Source organism: Leptopilina heterotoma, unplaced genomic scaffold (assembly GCF_015476425.1).
Source record: "Leptopilina heterotoma isolate Lh14 unplaced genomic scaffold, ASM1547642v1 Lhet_108, whole genome shotgun sequence".
In the NCBI taxonomy this organism is placed as follows: domain Eukaryota; kingdom Metazoa; phylum Arthropoda; class Insecta; order Hymenoptera; family Figitidae; genus Leptopilina; species Leptopilina heterotoma.
In genome coordinates, this window is record NW_025110825.1 from 1,117,043 (window position 1) to 1,133,687 (window position 16,645).

A 16,645-nucleotide genomic window follows, 5' to 3' on the forward strand; every position below is an offset into this window, starting at 1 on the left:
AAATTAATATTTTTTTAATAATTTTAATTGAAAATTCGAAAAATAATTGAATAAAATAAAGAAGTTTTTCAGTTTTTTAAAATAAACTTGTCTGTTTATAATTGTGATTGAAAATTTTATTATTTAATTTTATTAAAATTATATTGATAATAATTAAATTTCTGAAAAGAATTTTACTATTTATAAAAGTAATTGAATCCTTCCAATGAATGTTATTTATTTATAAAAATAATTAAATGTTTGCGTAGAATTTTATTAAAATTTTTGAAAATAATTGAATTGTGGAGAACAATTTAATTATTTATAAAGATAATTAAAATTTTGAAAAGAATTTAAAATAATTTTTAAACATATAATTGAATTTCTGCGAAGAATTTTATGGAAATTTATGAAAATAATTGAATTCTTGTAAAGAATGTTTTTTTAAAATAATATTCAAAAGAATTTAGTAAATGTGAAGAATTTTGCTATTTATGAAAATAATTGAATTCTTGAGAAGAATTTTTTTTTACAGTTTCTAGAAATAATTGAATTCTATCGACGAATTTTAATAAAATTTTTAAGAATAATTACATTTTTCAAGAAGTTCGATTAAAATTACATTAAAAATAATTGAAATTCTGCAATGAGTTTTACTATTTATGAAAAAAATTTTCTCGAAGAAATTTTTAAATATAAAATTATAATTACGGTGACTTAACTTTCCTTGATTATTTTCGAAAAATTTAAATAAAATTCTTTAAAAGAATTCAATTATTTTTAATAGAATGTAAAGAAATTTCAATTATTTTAAAAATTTCAATTATTTGGTTATAAAAATTTAATTATCTTGAAGCAACAGAATTGAAAAATTTCAAAAATCTTATTTTTCAGAATTTTCGAAAACAAACTTTGCGAAAATTCAATTTCATTAAAAAATTGTAAGTATATATCTTTTTTTAAATTGACTAATAAAAATTTCAATTATTAATCTTCGCACTAAGAAATATGAATACATTAGAATGTGACTCTTTATAAAATTCAATTATTTATCAAATTTTTAAATTAAAATATTTCGAAAATTTGATTTTTTAAAAAGTTTTTAATGAAATTCTTTAACAAATTTAATTATTTCCAGTTGAATTTCACAAAATTTTTATTAATAATTTTTCTATCGATAATTTTTTTTAAAATTTATTTACATACTATATTTGAATCAGTGACTGATTTTTTACTATCAAATTAATTATTTTTAACTAATTCAAATTTAAAGAATAAAGAAATATCTATAAAAATTGAAATAAAAAGCGATTTTTTAAACACAAATTAAAATAATAAAACTTTTTTTAATTTGGTTAAAAAATTTCTGGTTTGGCATAAAATTTCCCGGTTTATTCACATTTTTTCCCGGTAAAATTAAATTCCCGTCTGTTTTCCGGTTAGTAGACAACCTGGAACTGAATTTTTTTAATATGCACTAATAAATATTTTTAAAACTAATTAACTTAATATTCCTAATATTCTTGAACTTTATTCCTTTAAATATACATATAGAAAATAAATTTTAACAGTCAGAACAAAAAAATTGTATGAAAGAAATTTTTTTCTGAAAGTAAAATATTTTGTTTCAAATAGTTCAAAATTCTTTTATCCCCTGAGATAATTTTTCGATATAAATAACCATTCTTTGTTAGAAAAATACTAAAAGGTGGTTTATAATATATGCATTTGGAAGTTGCAATGTAAAAAGCAAAAAATAAAAAATATGTGGGAGTTTCTTGGCACTTTTTTTTTCTTGTCCGTGTCCCTGTCTTTTTCTTTGCTTTGATATTTTTTGTACAAGTTTCTATATCTATATATATATGTTCACACATGAAACTTTGAGTTTACATGTATGTGTGTATTACTTCGCCTAGAAGCGGAGGTCGTGACGATTCTCACACCTTTGTGCTAAGTGAACCATACCACCCCCTTCGCCACCAGTCAACTGGCTTCTGCTACTATACACTATACAAATTTAAAGTATACCCAGAACATGAAGAAAAAAAAGAGTTAAGAAAAAGAATATCGAAAGAAAGAAAAGAAAGGGGGACAAAATATGCCATCAAAAAAAAAAAAAAATAAATAAAGAAAGAAAAAAGAAACCAAAAAGTCCAAAGTGATTTTTTAATGAACCCCAACGTCTTTCGTAATTGTTAGTTTTGTATCTAAATTAAATACTATTTAAATATACATACACTTTTAAGAAATGTGTGCTTCCAACTCCACAAAACTGTATTTTTAAAGATTCAATTTCTCACGTTTCATCACAGACTCTTGGTCCATTTTTATATTCATTGGAACTTGGCTTTTAAAAACGAACAATTTCTCTACAAATTAAAGGGGTTTTATTTAGTTTTTTTCCAGGTCAAATGTCAGGAAAATATTTGTAGCAAATATTTTAAATTTAATAAATAAATAAATATTTAATATTTTAGCAAATTTTTTTTTATTCTTTATTTTTTTTACCATTTTTTAATTTAATAACATTATCTTTATTTTTTAAATAATTCAAAAATATTATTATTACTCTAAAAATATGATTTAATGTTATTATTCATTATTTCTTTGTTTCTAAAAAGATTAGTATTTTGTAACAAACGTTTTTTAATATGAAAAACTTAATTCTTTGAGAAATTGAAATAATGCAGCTATTTTTTCCTTTTTTTCTAAAGAAAAAAATTAAAAAATTGTTTGAAAATTAAAATCAGAAAGTAGAAAATATTGTGCACATTTTCTGCTCTTCAATAACAATTCATAAACAAAATACAAGTTTTACATAAAAAAAATTTTGTAAATTAAATTTTGTTTAAGAAATTTTTAATTTATTTTGGAAAAAAATATTTACAAAATTTCTATTTGTTAAAAATGATTGTAAAATTATTCGAAAACATCAATAACTTGTTTTTTAAATAAACATTTAATTATTATTATTTTTCCACAGGAATCAAGATCTTCAAATTATTCAAATTCAAACCTTTTTCAAAAAACAATAACTTATAATAAATTAAAGATAACCGAGTGATAAGATCATTATTTTATATAATAGGAATATTTTACGAAATTTCAATTATTCAGAAATTCTTGAATTGAATACGTATTAAAAAATAAACACTTAAAATAATTTCAGAAAAAAATTCAATTAAACTTTTTCAAAATAATTAATTCTACAGAATTGTTGGTTATAAGTATGAAAAATTAAGATTTTTAAAGAATTCTCATAAAGAATTTTGTAAATAATAGAATTAATATGAAATTGAGGAAAATTTTTTGGAAATAATTGAAATTTTGACATAAATTTTATTAAAAAATTGAATTTTGCCAAGAATTTTATTAAAAAAATTTTTAAATAATTGCATTTTGGAATAGAATTTGATAACTTTGGAAAATATAATTGAATTTATGCAATCATTTAGAATTTTTCCAAAATTCAATTAAAATTTTTAAAAATAATTGTAATTCTACAGAATTGTTGGTTAAAAGTATGAAAAATTAAGATTTTGAAAGAATTTAATTTGAAACCTTTTCAAAATTCAATTATTTCTTGAAATTTATGCTGTAATGCTTTTAATATTCAAATATTATTTGAATATTTGAATAATTTAAACAATAAATATTCAAATTTTAAATTTTAACTGATATTCATTTTTAATTCTATTTTTATTAGAAAATTCTACGAGAATTCAATATTATTTAAATGCAAAAATAAATAATTTATTGAATAATTAAATCCCTATTTTTTAAAATTGAATTCTCATAAAGAATTTTGTAAATAATAGAATTTATATAAAATTGAGAAAAATTTTTAAAAATATAATTGAAATTTTGCCATAAATATTAAAAATTTTTTAAAAATTGAATTTTGCCAAGAATTTTATTAAAAATTTTAAAAATAATTGATTTTTGGAAAAGAATTTGATTACTTCTGAAAATAATTGAATTTATGCAATCATTTCTAATTTTTCCAAAATTCAGTTAAAATTTTTAAAAACCTAAGTAATCTTTAAAATTTTTAATGAAATTCATTGAAAATTGAAATTTTATAAAATTTCTAATAAAATTCATTGAAAATTGAAATTTCATAAAATTTTTAATGAAATTCATTGAAAATTGAAATTTTATAAAATTTCAATATTTATCTATTTATGTAAATTGTAAACGCAACTCTTTGAAAATTCAATTAATTTTAAACTACATAAGTAAAATTATTATTGAAAAATAAATTTAAAGCTATGAAAAAATGTGAGACTAACTCTGCTGGGGCTCGAAACATAAATAAAATAAATAAAATTATTATATTTTAGTTTTTATTTGTTAATTTATTAATTAACATAAAGAAATTAGTAATTTATTAATTTATTTGTTTTATTATTTCATTATTTCACTAATTCAAGTTAGTAGACAATAAGTGAAAACTAAAAAAAAAAACTAGTTAAAAATTTATTTAATTATATATTTACTTACGTATCGTTCTTTAGTTATTTAATCACATTTTTAAATATAAAAATTCAACTGCGGAGAATTGGAAAAAAGGACTTTGATATAGTGTGTATAAAAATAAAAATGTCGAGTTATTTCCATTCGTATTGAGTAGACAGAAATTAATTGAAATATAAATATAATACTGACATATAGAAGATATATAAGAATAAAAATATATTCTGCTTTTAATTTCCCTTTTTTTTCCCTCTCAATTCAGGTGCAAAAGACCTTCATGCACAGGACATTAAGAGACACGAGAAATTAGACGGTGTCCTGGGCGTGAATTTAGGAGGTCTTTCTGCCGGCGGAGGATTAACGCTTCATCAGGAATTAATTATGACGATGCCTGGTTCAGGTGAGTGAAAAAGAAAATTCGTACAGTTCACTAGGAATTACAGTTTTAAAAAAATAATTTATCGAAAAATTACAATTTTAAATTATTAATGCATAAATTAAATTTATAATTATAAATATTATTTTTTTATATTATTTTTCAATATTCGACACGGAAAGAAAATTGTATCTCGAATAGCTGAAAATTTTACTATATTAGCGAAATTGTTAGTTATTTCAATTAAAAATTTCGATATTTAATAAAAATTTGTTGTTTCGGATAAATTTTTTTTCCTTGTATAATTTGTGAAAAAAGAAAAAAAAATGAATAGATATTTAACTTTGATATTAGAAAATTCATTATTTTCAGGTACTGGGTCGTCTATGTGTGACGATAAACCCACAAAACAAAAACGACATCGGACACGATTTACGCCGGCCCAGCTAAACGAATTGGAAAGGTGTTTTAGTAAAACGCATTACCCTGACATTTTTCTTAGAGAAGAAATTGCCATGAGGATCGGCCTCACGGAAAGTAGAGTACAAGTAAGTGGATGACTTTAAAGAACAATTATTAAAAAAAAAAATTTTTAACACAATTATAACGTTTACCACTTTCTTATTCTCAATACTTTTTTCAATTTAAACAAAATTAATTTCAGGGAAATAATTTATTTCTCAATTGGCTCGAAACTTTTGTTTTGATACAAATAGAAATTTTATTCGTGCCAAAATTTTATTTCTGTGAAAAAGGATTTATTTTCGACAAATGGAATTTTTATTCTGTCAAATAGAATTTTCCCTGACCGATAGAATTTTATTTCTTAAAAAATAGGATTTTTTCTGATAGAATTTTATTTCTTCTAAATAGAATTTTTTCTGCTAAATAGAATTTTTGTCTGACAAATAAAATTTTTTTCTGACAGACAGAATTTTTTTTCGATCTAAATCGTTAAAAATTCTGAACAATTCTTTGAACAATAATTTTTTATTGTAAAATTAAAATAATAATTGCCGGTATTAAAAATTAATAAATTCCAAACGGATACATATCAAAGACGCTTTGGAATCAGTTACAAAGGTTTAGTCTGGCTTTTCGGATTATAATCAGAGTTTGAGTTTCTAAGTCCTTCCTTTGAGGGAATTCCTGTCCTCTCTCTCTCTCTCTCTCTCTCTCTGTTCTCTCCCCTTAATAATATAAAATTCAACTATAAAAGTTAATTAACTCCAAAAAATTTTTTACTTTCTTTTAAACAAAAAACAAAGCGAACGCATTTAATTAAAAAATTGCTGATCGACAAAATAAAGAAAGCACAAGAAAATAATAAGAAAATTAAAAGGAAATAAAGCAGAAATGAAAGAAAGAAAGAAAGAAAAGAAAGAAAAAAGAAATGAAATGAAAATAATAAGAAAATAAAAAGGAAATAAAAGTAAGAAAGAAAGAAAGAAGGAAGGAAAAGAAAAAAGAAAAGAAATGAAAAAGAATAATAAGAAAGTAATAAAATAAAAAGAAAACAATAAAAAAATTAAATATTAACAATTAATATAGTTCGAAAAAGGAACTGAATGAAAAAAAGTTAATAAAACCTACTTACGGGTGAAAAATAAATAAAAATAAAATAATTAAAAAATAAAACTAAAAAAAAATCAAAAGAATGAATTAAAAAACTTTGAAATAAATATAAAAAAATATTTTCAATAAAACTTGAACTGAGAGAAAATAAAAAATTCAAATTAAAACGTAAATTTCCATCAAAGTGATAATGAAAGGACAAAATGAATAATAATATGACGAATGAGATAAAAAAGAATGAAAATGAATATATTTTTAGAAATATATAATAATAAATTAAAAATCACTCACACAGTATATATAAATATAATAAAAAGAGGGAAAATTTAAAACATTGCTATTTTATGTACGTATTTTTTGGCTCCCTCGTGACTCATTCATGAAAGGCTTTTTGCAGCTTCTCGGCAAAACGTCGACGAAAACTGTGGCTAATAGAATTTCATAAAATTTTTATTCGCAACTTCAAGCGTCAGTCAAGCCGCGCACCGACTGCATATCAAACAGCTTATATGTATGCCAGTTATATTTCAGTTGACAAATATATAATATAAAGACTTGGGAAAAACCTCAATTTAACGGAAATCAACATTTTTCCCTCCTAACTCTCACAATTGTTCATGAAAAAACAAAAAACAAAATTTACAATCTACATTTTATAATTTACAATCAAATTTGTTATTTTTAGTTTTTTGGCTAATTTTCAAAATAAATTATTAAAATAATTATGGAAATAATTCGAAATAATTATTGGAATAATCAACACAAAAGTAATTATTAAAATAATTTGAAATAATTATTGTAATAATTATTATTAAAGTAATTATGAATATACAATTTGAAATAATTATTGTAATAATTATTACCAAAGTAATTATGAAAATACTTTGAAATAATTATTGTACCAATTATTACTAAACTAATTATGAAAATAATAAATAAAATAATTTTAATGCTGACAAAATAAAACGTCATTTTTGAATGTTTAATTACATAAAAATATTTTCTCTAAAGTGTAAAAATATTTTCGAATTAATTATCAATAATTGTATCGCAGTAAAGATAAAAAATTTTCAGTTGAATAAAAAAAATTAAACAAAGTGAAATAAAGACAAATGGATAATAAAAAACTAAATCTTATTATCTTTCTTTTGAAAATCGACGAAAATTATACAATTTAACAGTTTATACAGTTTAACAGTTATTTTTACCATCCAGAACAAATAAGCATAATCACCACATAATAATAGACATTTTAAAAAATAAAAGACAGTCTATTAAAGAAAAAACAATTTTCCAAAACTATTCTTAAAAATTTGTCTCGTTGATATAAATGTCAAAAAAGACAAGAGTTCAAAAATTATTGCTTTAATAATTTCCGAAGAAAAAGTGAAAAGATAATCAAGAATGAAAGTAGATTTTTCAATTTTCCATAAACGGATAATGTTTTATTTATAAAAGAAAATTCATCTTTGATTATTAGATCAAATAAGAAATAATCAAATAGAAGAGCTGTTAATGAAGATTGCGATTCAAGTAATGAAGATTACGATTAAAACCATATATGATGAAAGTGGAATTTAAATTTTTATATCAAATTTCGACGGTTTCCAAAATTAGCACTAATCGTATTATTACAAAATTATTTTTCAATTATTATTATTATGCAATAAAGAGTTTATTACTTCTTATTGCAATAATAATATAATTATTATATTATACAATGCAAAAAAAATGTTTACAATCTTTTGCAATACTTTTCTAGTATTTTTAAAAATCTTTTATAGAATTTTTTGAATTTGAGAGACAGTTTCTGGTTATTAATTTTTTTAAATTTAATTTTAATTTAATCTAATTTAATAAAAAAAAAATAAATAAACAGAATAAAAATACTAAATCTATAAAGAAAAGAGAACTTTCCGCAATAAGAATAAGATCAAAAGAGGAAGAAAATGAAAAGAGAAATAAAGTTGAAAGAAAAAAAGGGAAAAAGAATAGAAGTAGAAAAAAAAATAAAAGCAAATTTGTGACTTACAACTGAGAAGTCTAACAGGGTTTTTAAATTAGAGAAGGTTGTAAAATTATGATGAGGGTTTTGATTTAATTTTCCAGGAACCAGTTTTCAGCCACTGTTTAAATTCCAAATTTTAGAGAAATAAACATTCTACGTTACCAAAAAGAGATAATTTTTTCAATATAGAAGAATTATTAACATACAAACAATTTATAATATTAATGTCTTTAAAAAACTTACACTAAATTAGAAATGAAAAATAAATTGTTTTAATTATTCTGTTTCAAATTTAAGGAACAAATAATAATTATTATTAATAGAAGTAAATGTATTTTATTTCATAGTTTTAATTTATTCTTCAGTATAAATTAATAGTTTCGGTTACCATGACAACAGAAATCGTAGTAGTAAAATTGAAATTGCAATAGTAAAATAGAAATTGCACTAGAAAACTTGAAACTGCAATACTAAAATAGAAATTGCAATAGAAAACTTGAAACTGCAATGATAAAATAGAAAATGCAATAGACAAATTGAAACTGCGATAATAAAATGGAAATTGCAATAGAAAACTTGAGAGTGCAACAAAAAACTTGAAAATCCAAAGGCAACCTTTAAACTGCAATAGAAAATTTAAAATTGTAATAAAAAAACTTGAAACTGCACTAATAAAATATAGAAATTGTAACATCATACTTGAAATTGCAACATTAATCATTAAAAGTCGATAGAAAACTTGAAATTGCAACAATAAATTTGAAAATACAATAGCAAACTTGAAACTGCAATAGTAAAATAGAAATTGCAATAAAAAACTTGAAATTGCAACAGTAAAACAGAAATTGTAATACAAAACTTGAAATTGTAATAATAAAATATAAATTGCAATAGAAAACTTGAAAATGCAATAATAAAATAAAAATTGCAATAGAAAACTTGAAACTGCAGCAGTAAACTTGAAAATACAATGTCAAACATTAAACTGTAATAAAAAATTTAAAATTGCAATAAAAAATTTGAAACTGCTACAATAAACTTAAAAATCTAATAGATAACTTAGAACTGCAAAAATAAAATAATGAAATTGCAACAGCATGCTTAAAATTTGAAAAGTAAACTTGCAAATCAAATAGCAAACTTGAAACTGCAATTGTAGACATTAAAATCCAATAGCACATTTGAAACTGCAACAATAAACTTTAAAATCCTAATGATGATTTGAAACTGCAATAATTAAATATACAAATTGCCACAGGAGATATTAAAATCCAATAGCAAACTTGAAACTGCGATAATAAAATGGAAATTGCAATAGAAAACTTGAAATTGCAACAATAAACTTAAAAATACAATGGCAAACTTTAAACTGTAATTTAAAATTTTAAATTGCATTTGAAAACATTAAACTGCAATACTAAAATATAGAGATTGCAACACTATCCTTAAAATTGCAACAGTAAACATTAAAGTCAAATAGCAAACTTGAAATTGCAACAATAAACTTTGAAAATCCAATAGAAAACTTGAAATTGCAATAATAAAAAATATAAATTGCAACAGCATATTGGAAATTGCAACAGAAAATATTACAATCAAATAGCAAACTTGAAACTGCAATAGCAAAATAAAAAATGCAATAGAAAACAGTTATCTTGAAAATTCAATAGCAAATTTAAAATTGCAACAATAAATTTGAAAATTCTATATAAAACTTTAAATTGCAATATTAAACTTGAAACTGCAATAGTAAAATTAAAATTGCTGTAGTAAAATAAAAATTGCAATCGAAAATTTGAAATTAATAACAGTATTCTTGAAAATCCAATAGCAAACTTGAAATTGCAACAATAAACTTGAAAATCCAATAGAAAACTTGAAATTGCAATAATAAAAAATATAAATTGCAACAGCATACTGGAAATTGCAACAGAAAATATTACAATCAAATAGCAAACTTGTAAGTGCAATAGCAAAATAAAAAATGCAATGGAAATCATTAAAGTGTAACAGTTATCTTGAAAATCCAATAGCAAATTTAAAATTGCAACAATAAACTTGAAAATTCTATATAAAACTTTAAATTGCAATATTAAACTTGAAACTGCAATAGTAAAATTAAAATTGCTGTAGTAAAATAAAAATTGCAATCGAAAATTTGAAATTAATAACAGTATTCTTGAAAATCCAAATAGCAAACTTGAAATTGCAGAAATAAATTTGAAAATCCAAATGAAAATTTTAAATTGCAATATAAAACTTAAAATTGTATCAATAAACTTGAAAAATGTAACAATAAACATGAAAACCCTGTAGAAAACTTTAAATTGCAATAGCAAACTTTAAATTGGAATATCAAACTTGAGATTGTAATAATAAATTGTAAAATATAGAAATTGCAACAGGAAATATTAAAAAGCAATAGCAAACTTAAAACTGCAACATTAAAATTTGAAATTGCAATAGTAAAATAAAAATTGCAATAGAAAACTTGAAATTGTAACAGTAATTTTGAAAATTCAATAGTAAACTTGAAATTGCAATAGGAAAAAATTGCAAATCAAATAGCAAATTTGAAATTTTAACAGCAGAATTCAAATTCCAATAGCAAACTTAAAACTTCAATAGTAAAAAAGTAATACTGGAAAATTGAAAGAAGGAATCTTCATTAAATAAATTTTGGAGATAGACAGAAATTTTAGAGAAATGAGCTTTCAAGTTCGTTACTGCATGCTAGGACAAAAAAGAAAAAGAGTGACAGAAAGAGAGAGAGAGAGAGAGAAAAAGAGAGAAAAAGAGAGTAAAGAGAGAGGACAGAGAGCAACAGAGAGGTTTTTGAAAGAGAGAAGGGAGCGAAAAAAAGAAACAAAAAGAAAGAAAAAGAAAAAGCAGAAATGGATGGATGGAAGGACGGAGCGAAGGTAGAAACGCCAGGAAGCCGTTGGCAGGTTTCCAGGGTAACGACGAGTGTCTCACAAACGTTGAGGGGGTTCTCTGATAGGAAATCTGCAACCAATGGGTTGCGAAGGAAGGCGGCGGCGCCAGCGCCGGCGCTTTATCAGCCCGCGTCGCTATCGAGCGTCATATCCGTGGCGCGCTACCAAAGATTCCCTCGTCTTTATACCCGCACGCTATGGCGGCGAACAATCTCAATAGAATATAACTATACCGTGAATATTTCGGAGGTACTCACACACTCACAACTGCAATCACAACAGAAAAAGAGAGAGAGAGAGACAGAGAGATGAACCCTTTTAAAAAATGCAATTTTCATTCTTTATCAAATTTGCACGATTTCATGAAATCTACAACGATTCCTCGAGTCCAAAAATGATGAGAGAATGTAACATTTATTTTCATATATAACATTTTTCTCGTGCTAGTAAAAATTAAAATTCAAGCACATGAATTTTTTCCTGAGAACGAAAGTGCGAAATAAACAAATTTACATTGGGAAAAGAAATTTTTTTCTATTTATCAAAATTTTATTTATTTATTATTTTTACACTATACACTGAACACAAATTTATTTGATTCAAATAAACGATTACTTGACTATTATCAATTAAATATTTATTTGAATCAAATAATATTTATTAGAGTCAATTAAATGGTATTTGAATCAATAATTTTAGTATTTGATTCAAGTAAATATTTAATTGACTCCAATTAATATTATTTGATTTAAATAAATATTTAATTGACTCCAATTCATATTATTTGATTTAAATAAATATTTAATTGACTGCAATTAATATTATTTGATTTAATTAAATATTTAATTGACTCCAATTAATATTATTTGATTTAATTAAATATTTAATTGGCTCCAATTAATATTATTTGATTTAATTAAATATTTAATTGATAACAGTCAAGTAATCGCTTTAATTGAATCAAATAAATTTTTTTCAGTGTATACTTTAGATTCTGATTATGTGAACTACATTTTTATTATTTTTATTCTTGGGCTGCTGCTGAAAATCGAAACTAAAAAAAATTGTGACTACACGACAAAAAATATAAAGTAACTTTTACTGTTTACAAAGTAAAATCTAAACTGTTTGGAATTTCTGCGAATTTCTGTTAATTTTTACTATTTTCAGAATAAATTTTACTACGTCCGAGGTAAATTTTATTAATCTTCAGGGTTGCCACAAAAATTTAATTCTGTTTTCCCCGAATTCCGGAACAAATTTTGACCTTTTTCCCTGACCCTAAAAAATATTTTGATTCAATCTAAAAATAATTAGATACTCAAAACAACAAATTTTTAAATAATTGAATTCTTTCGACGAATTTGAATAAAATTTTTAAGAATAATTACATTTTTCGAGGAATTCGATCAAAATTGTACCAAAAATAATTGAAATTCTGCGATAAGTTTTATTCAAATAAATATAAAAATAATTGAATTCCTAAAAACAAATTTATTATTTATGAAAATAATTGCATTATTGCGAAGAAATTTATAAAAAATTTGTAATTAATTGAATTTCTGTGAAATTTTTATTCTTTGTGAAAATAATTAAATGTTTGCATAGAATTTTATGAAAATTGTTTTTAAATAATTGAAATTTTGGCAAGACTTTTATTAAACTTTTCGAAAATAATTTAATTTCGGAGAAATTAAACGAAAATAATTGAATTTTTGTAAAAAAAAATTATTATTTATAAAAAAAAACGTTTACTTAGAATTATATGAAAATTGTTTTTAAATCATTGAATTCTTTTGGAAAATTTTATTAAAATAGTAGATATTAAAAATCTTTAAATTAAGGAAAATTTTTAAAAATAATTGAAATTTTTCAAAAATTTTATTCAACTTTTTGAAAATAATTTAATTTCGGAGAAATTAAAAGAAAATAGGTAAATTTCTGTAAAAAAAATTTATTAATTATGAAAATAATTAAATGTTTGCTTAGAATGTTATGAGAATTTTTATTTAATATTTGAATTCTTTTTGAAAATTTAATTAAAATAGTAGATATTAAAATTCATCAAATTGAGGAAAATTTTTGAAAATAATTGAATTTTTGAGAAGAATTTTATTATTTATAAAGAAAATTGACATTCTAACAAGAATTTTTTAAAATTTTTGAATATAATTGAATATTTGAGAAGAAGAATTTTATTACTATTGAAAATAATTGAAATTTTCTATAAATCTATTGCTTTTAATAATTAATTAAATACATATTAAAAAATTTAACTAATGTCAGAAGAATTTTAATTATTAAAATTTTTCAAAAACTCAAGTTCTTTAAAATTTATAATTAAATTTATTCAAAAATAGACATAATTATTTGAAATTTTATAAAATTTTAATATTTTAACCTTTTAAAGCTGATTTATTTATGAAAATTGTAAATGCAATTCTTTTTAAATTCAATTAATTTTGAAATATTTAAGTAAAATTATTCATTAAATAATTTATAAGTAATAATTTTATGATAGTTCTTTAAAAATTAAGTTATTTCATGTTTTTGTTTATTTTATTATTTTTTTATTTTATATTTATAATTATTTATTTTTTATTTACATTTTATTCTCTTTAAATTCAATTAATTTTGAAATATTTAAGTAAAATTATTCATTAAATAATTTATAAGTAATAATTTTATGATAGTTCTTAAAAAACTAATTTACTTTAGTTTTTTATTTATTTAATAATAATAAAAAATTTTAAAAGAAATATTTGTCAGAAATATATTTTCAAGTTAACAGTGGTTCTAAAAACTATTTTAAAATCTATCACAGTTTTTCTAAGGATTTCAAATTAAGACAAAAAATGAATCAAAATAGTTAATAAAATAATAATAATAATAATAATAATAATAATAATAATAATAATAATAATAATAATAATAATAATAATAATAATAATAATAATAATAATAATAATAATAATAATAATAATAATAAATAATATTAATAAAAAGTAAATACACAATTTAAAAAAAAATAAGTACAAACGTAATTGTCCATGAATATTTTTTTCAATTAGAAGAATCAACTTTTCGTTTTGCGATGCAGAAAATTGTAGACTAAAATAAAAAGAAAGAAAAATATCATTGTCATTCGTGTGTGAATTTAACGCTAAAGAATTGGGCATAAGGTTTTACAGTAGGGGATATAGAATCTCGGATTTTTGGTCTCGATTTTATAAAGTCGTCGTCGTCATCGTCGTCGTCGTCGTAGTGTAGTCGTTGTCGGGAGTCGGATCCATCGACATTATAGGTCGTTTCCCATAAAATTCCGGCAGTAGTAATCGAAAGGACCCTTCAGCCTAGAAACGAGCAGTTACCTGGGGCAGTTAACTTAAATGCCTGTTAGCGGACATTAACTGCCGGCGCAATGGGTTCTATTCCGTGGACGATTGCAATTTTAATCGGCTCTTCATTACGATTAAATTTAAATCGGCTGTACACTCTCTCTCTTTTCTCTCCCGGCCACTCACAGATTAATAAAGTTCATTTCGTCCAGTGAAAACAGAAAATGTCTCCTGGTGGATTAAAATATACGTAATTAAAATCGCCAAATGCCGATACACGAATTTTTTTTATTCCATGTGTGTGTGTGGGTGGTTTTCTAAAAATAGAGCTTTTTGCATCACGTGTATCAGAGAGGAGAGAAAAAAGCTTTTGTCTCGTGGCTCGATTGGCGTGATTGAGTTTTATTTGGAACATCGAGTGCAGCCAATTAATTTCATTGAAATAGGTAATGAAATATCCGACCGTTCAATAAGAAAGAAGATACCCAAGCGTGTAATATCAATAAACCGATTGGGATTGTCCTTTGTTCTTTCTATCTCTCGTTTCGGTATTTTTCCTTCTCCTCTTTTTTTGCGCTCTTTAAAAATTTAAATAACCTTTTTTGTACTGTATGGTACTTTTGAAAAGAGACGATCAATCCTGTGTGAGCAATTTTTTTTTAAGGACTTACAGTCACAGTAAAACGTGAGGTGTTAAAATAACACCAGAATGGATTCAAATAATCTGCAACAGTTTAATCCCTCTAGGATTTAATTAACACCAGAAAGGATTAAAATAATCTATTTTGGTGTTATTTTTAACTATGAATGAAATTTTAATTCAAATAAAACACCAAAGTCAACGATTTGTAAAAATTCAACGATTTTAGCTTCTCCAGGGAGAAGTAAGTAAGTTAAGTAAGTAAGTAAGTTAGTTAGTTACGTACTTAGTTACTAACTTACTAACTAACTTAGTAACATAGTTACTAAATTCAATTGTGTTCAAAAATTTAAAAAAAATTTCGTCAAAATTTCAATTCTCTTTGTAAATAATAAAATTCTTCTCTGATATTCAATTATTTTACAAAATTTTAATCAAATTCTTCTCAAAATTTCAATTATTTTCAAAAGTTTTCTAAAATTCAATGATTTTCAATATCTACTATTTCAATAAAGTTTTCCAAAACAATTCCATTATTAAAAAAAAATTGAATAACATTCTACGCAAACATTCAATTATTTTCATAAATAATAAAAATTTTTACAGGAATTCAATTATTTACCAATTTTTTTTTATAAATTTCTTCGCAATAATTCAATTATTTTCATAAATATTAACGTTTATACAGAAATTCAATTATTTTTATAAATAATAAAATTCTTTGCAACTATTCAATTATTTTCATAAATAATAAAACTCATTGCAGAATTTCAATTATTTTTAATGCAATTTTAATCGAATTCCTCGAAAAATGTGATTATTCTGAAAAATTTCATTAAAAATCGTCCAAAGAATATCCTAATGATTTAAAAATTTATTGATAAAATTTTTTATGAGAATTTAATTTCAAGAAATATGAAATTAATAATAAATTACTTATTTTTGCATTTAAATAATTGATTTCTCGTAGAATTTACTAACAAAAATGGTTTTAAAAATGAATTTCAGAACGTGGATTTTTAGAAATAATTAAATTTTGAAAAAGTTTCAAACTAAAATCATTGAAATTCTTAATTTTTCATATTTTTGACAAACCATTCTGTAGAATTAAATCTTTTTAAAAGTTTAATTAGGATTTTTATTAAAATTATTTCAAGTTTTTATTTTTCAATATAATATTTAATAGCAGAATTTCCGAATAATTGAAATTTTGTAAAATTGAATTGTAAACGAATGAATTTAAAAATTTTTAAAGAACTTTTTTAAAAATTATTAAAAAATAACGGATTTATTGAAGAATTTTAGTTAAAAACACTA

The 16,645-nt window shown here is 22.1% G+C and overlaps 2 protein-coding genes across 4 annotated transcripts in view; one reads left to right on the forward strand and one right to left on the reverse strand.

Moving 5' to 3' along the window:
* The window catches only part of LOC122503049 (retinal homeobox protein Rx1-like), a 279,214-nt gene that overhangs the window by 215,029 nt on the left and 47,540 nt on the right, over positions 1-16,645 (reverse strand). The gene's annotated exons all lie outside the window — the stretch shown is intronic.
* The window catches only part of LOC122503026 (homeobox protein orthopedia-like), a 69,375-nt gene that overhangs the window by 9,236 nt on the left and 43,494 nt on the right, over positions 1-16,645 (forward strand). For 2 of the 3 annotated variants that reach the window (XM_043613424.1, XM_043613439.1), the window contains exons 2-3: positions 4,718-4,855; positions 5,186-5,379. In XM_043613424.1, the coding sequence (XP_043469359.1) occupies positions 4,718-4,855; positions 5,186-5,379 (332 nt within the window). The remainder of the gene's footprint in view (positions 1-4,717; positions 4,856-5,185; positions 5,380-16,645) is intronic. The other variant, XM_043613431.1, reaches the window with a different exon arrangement.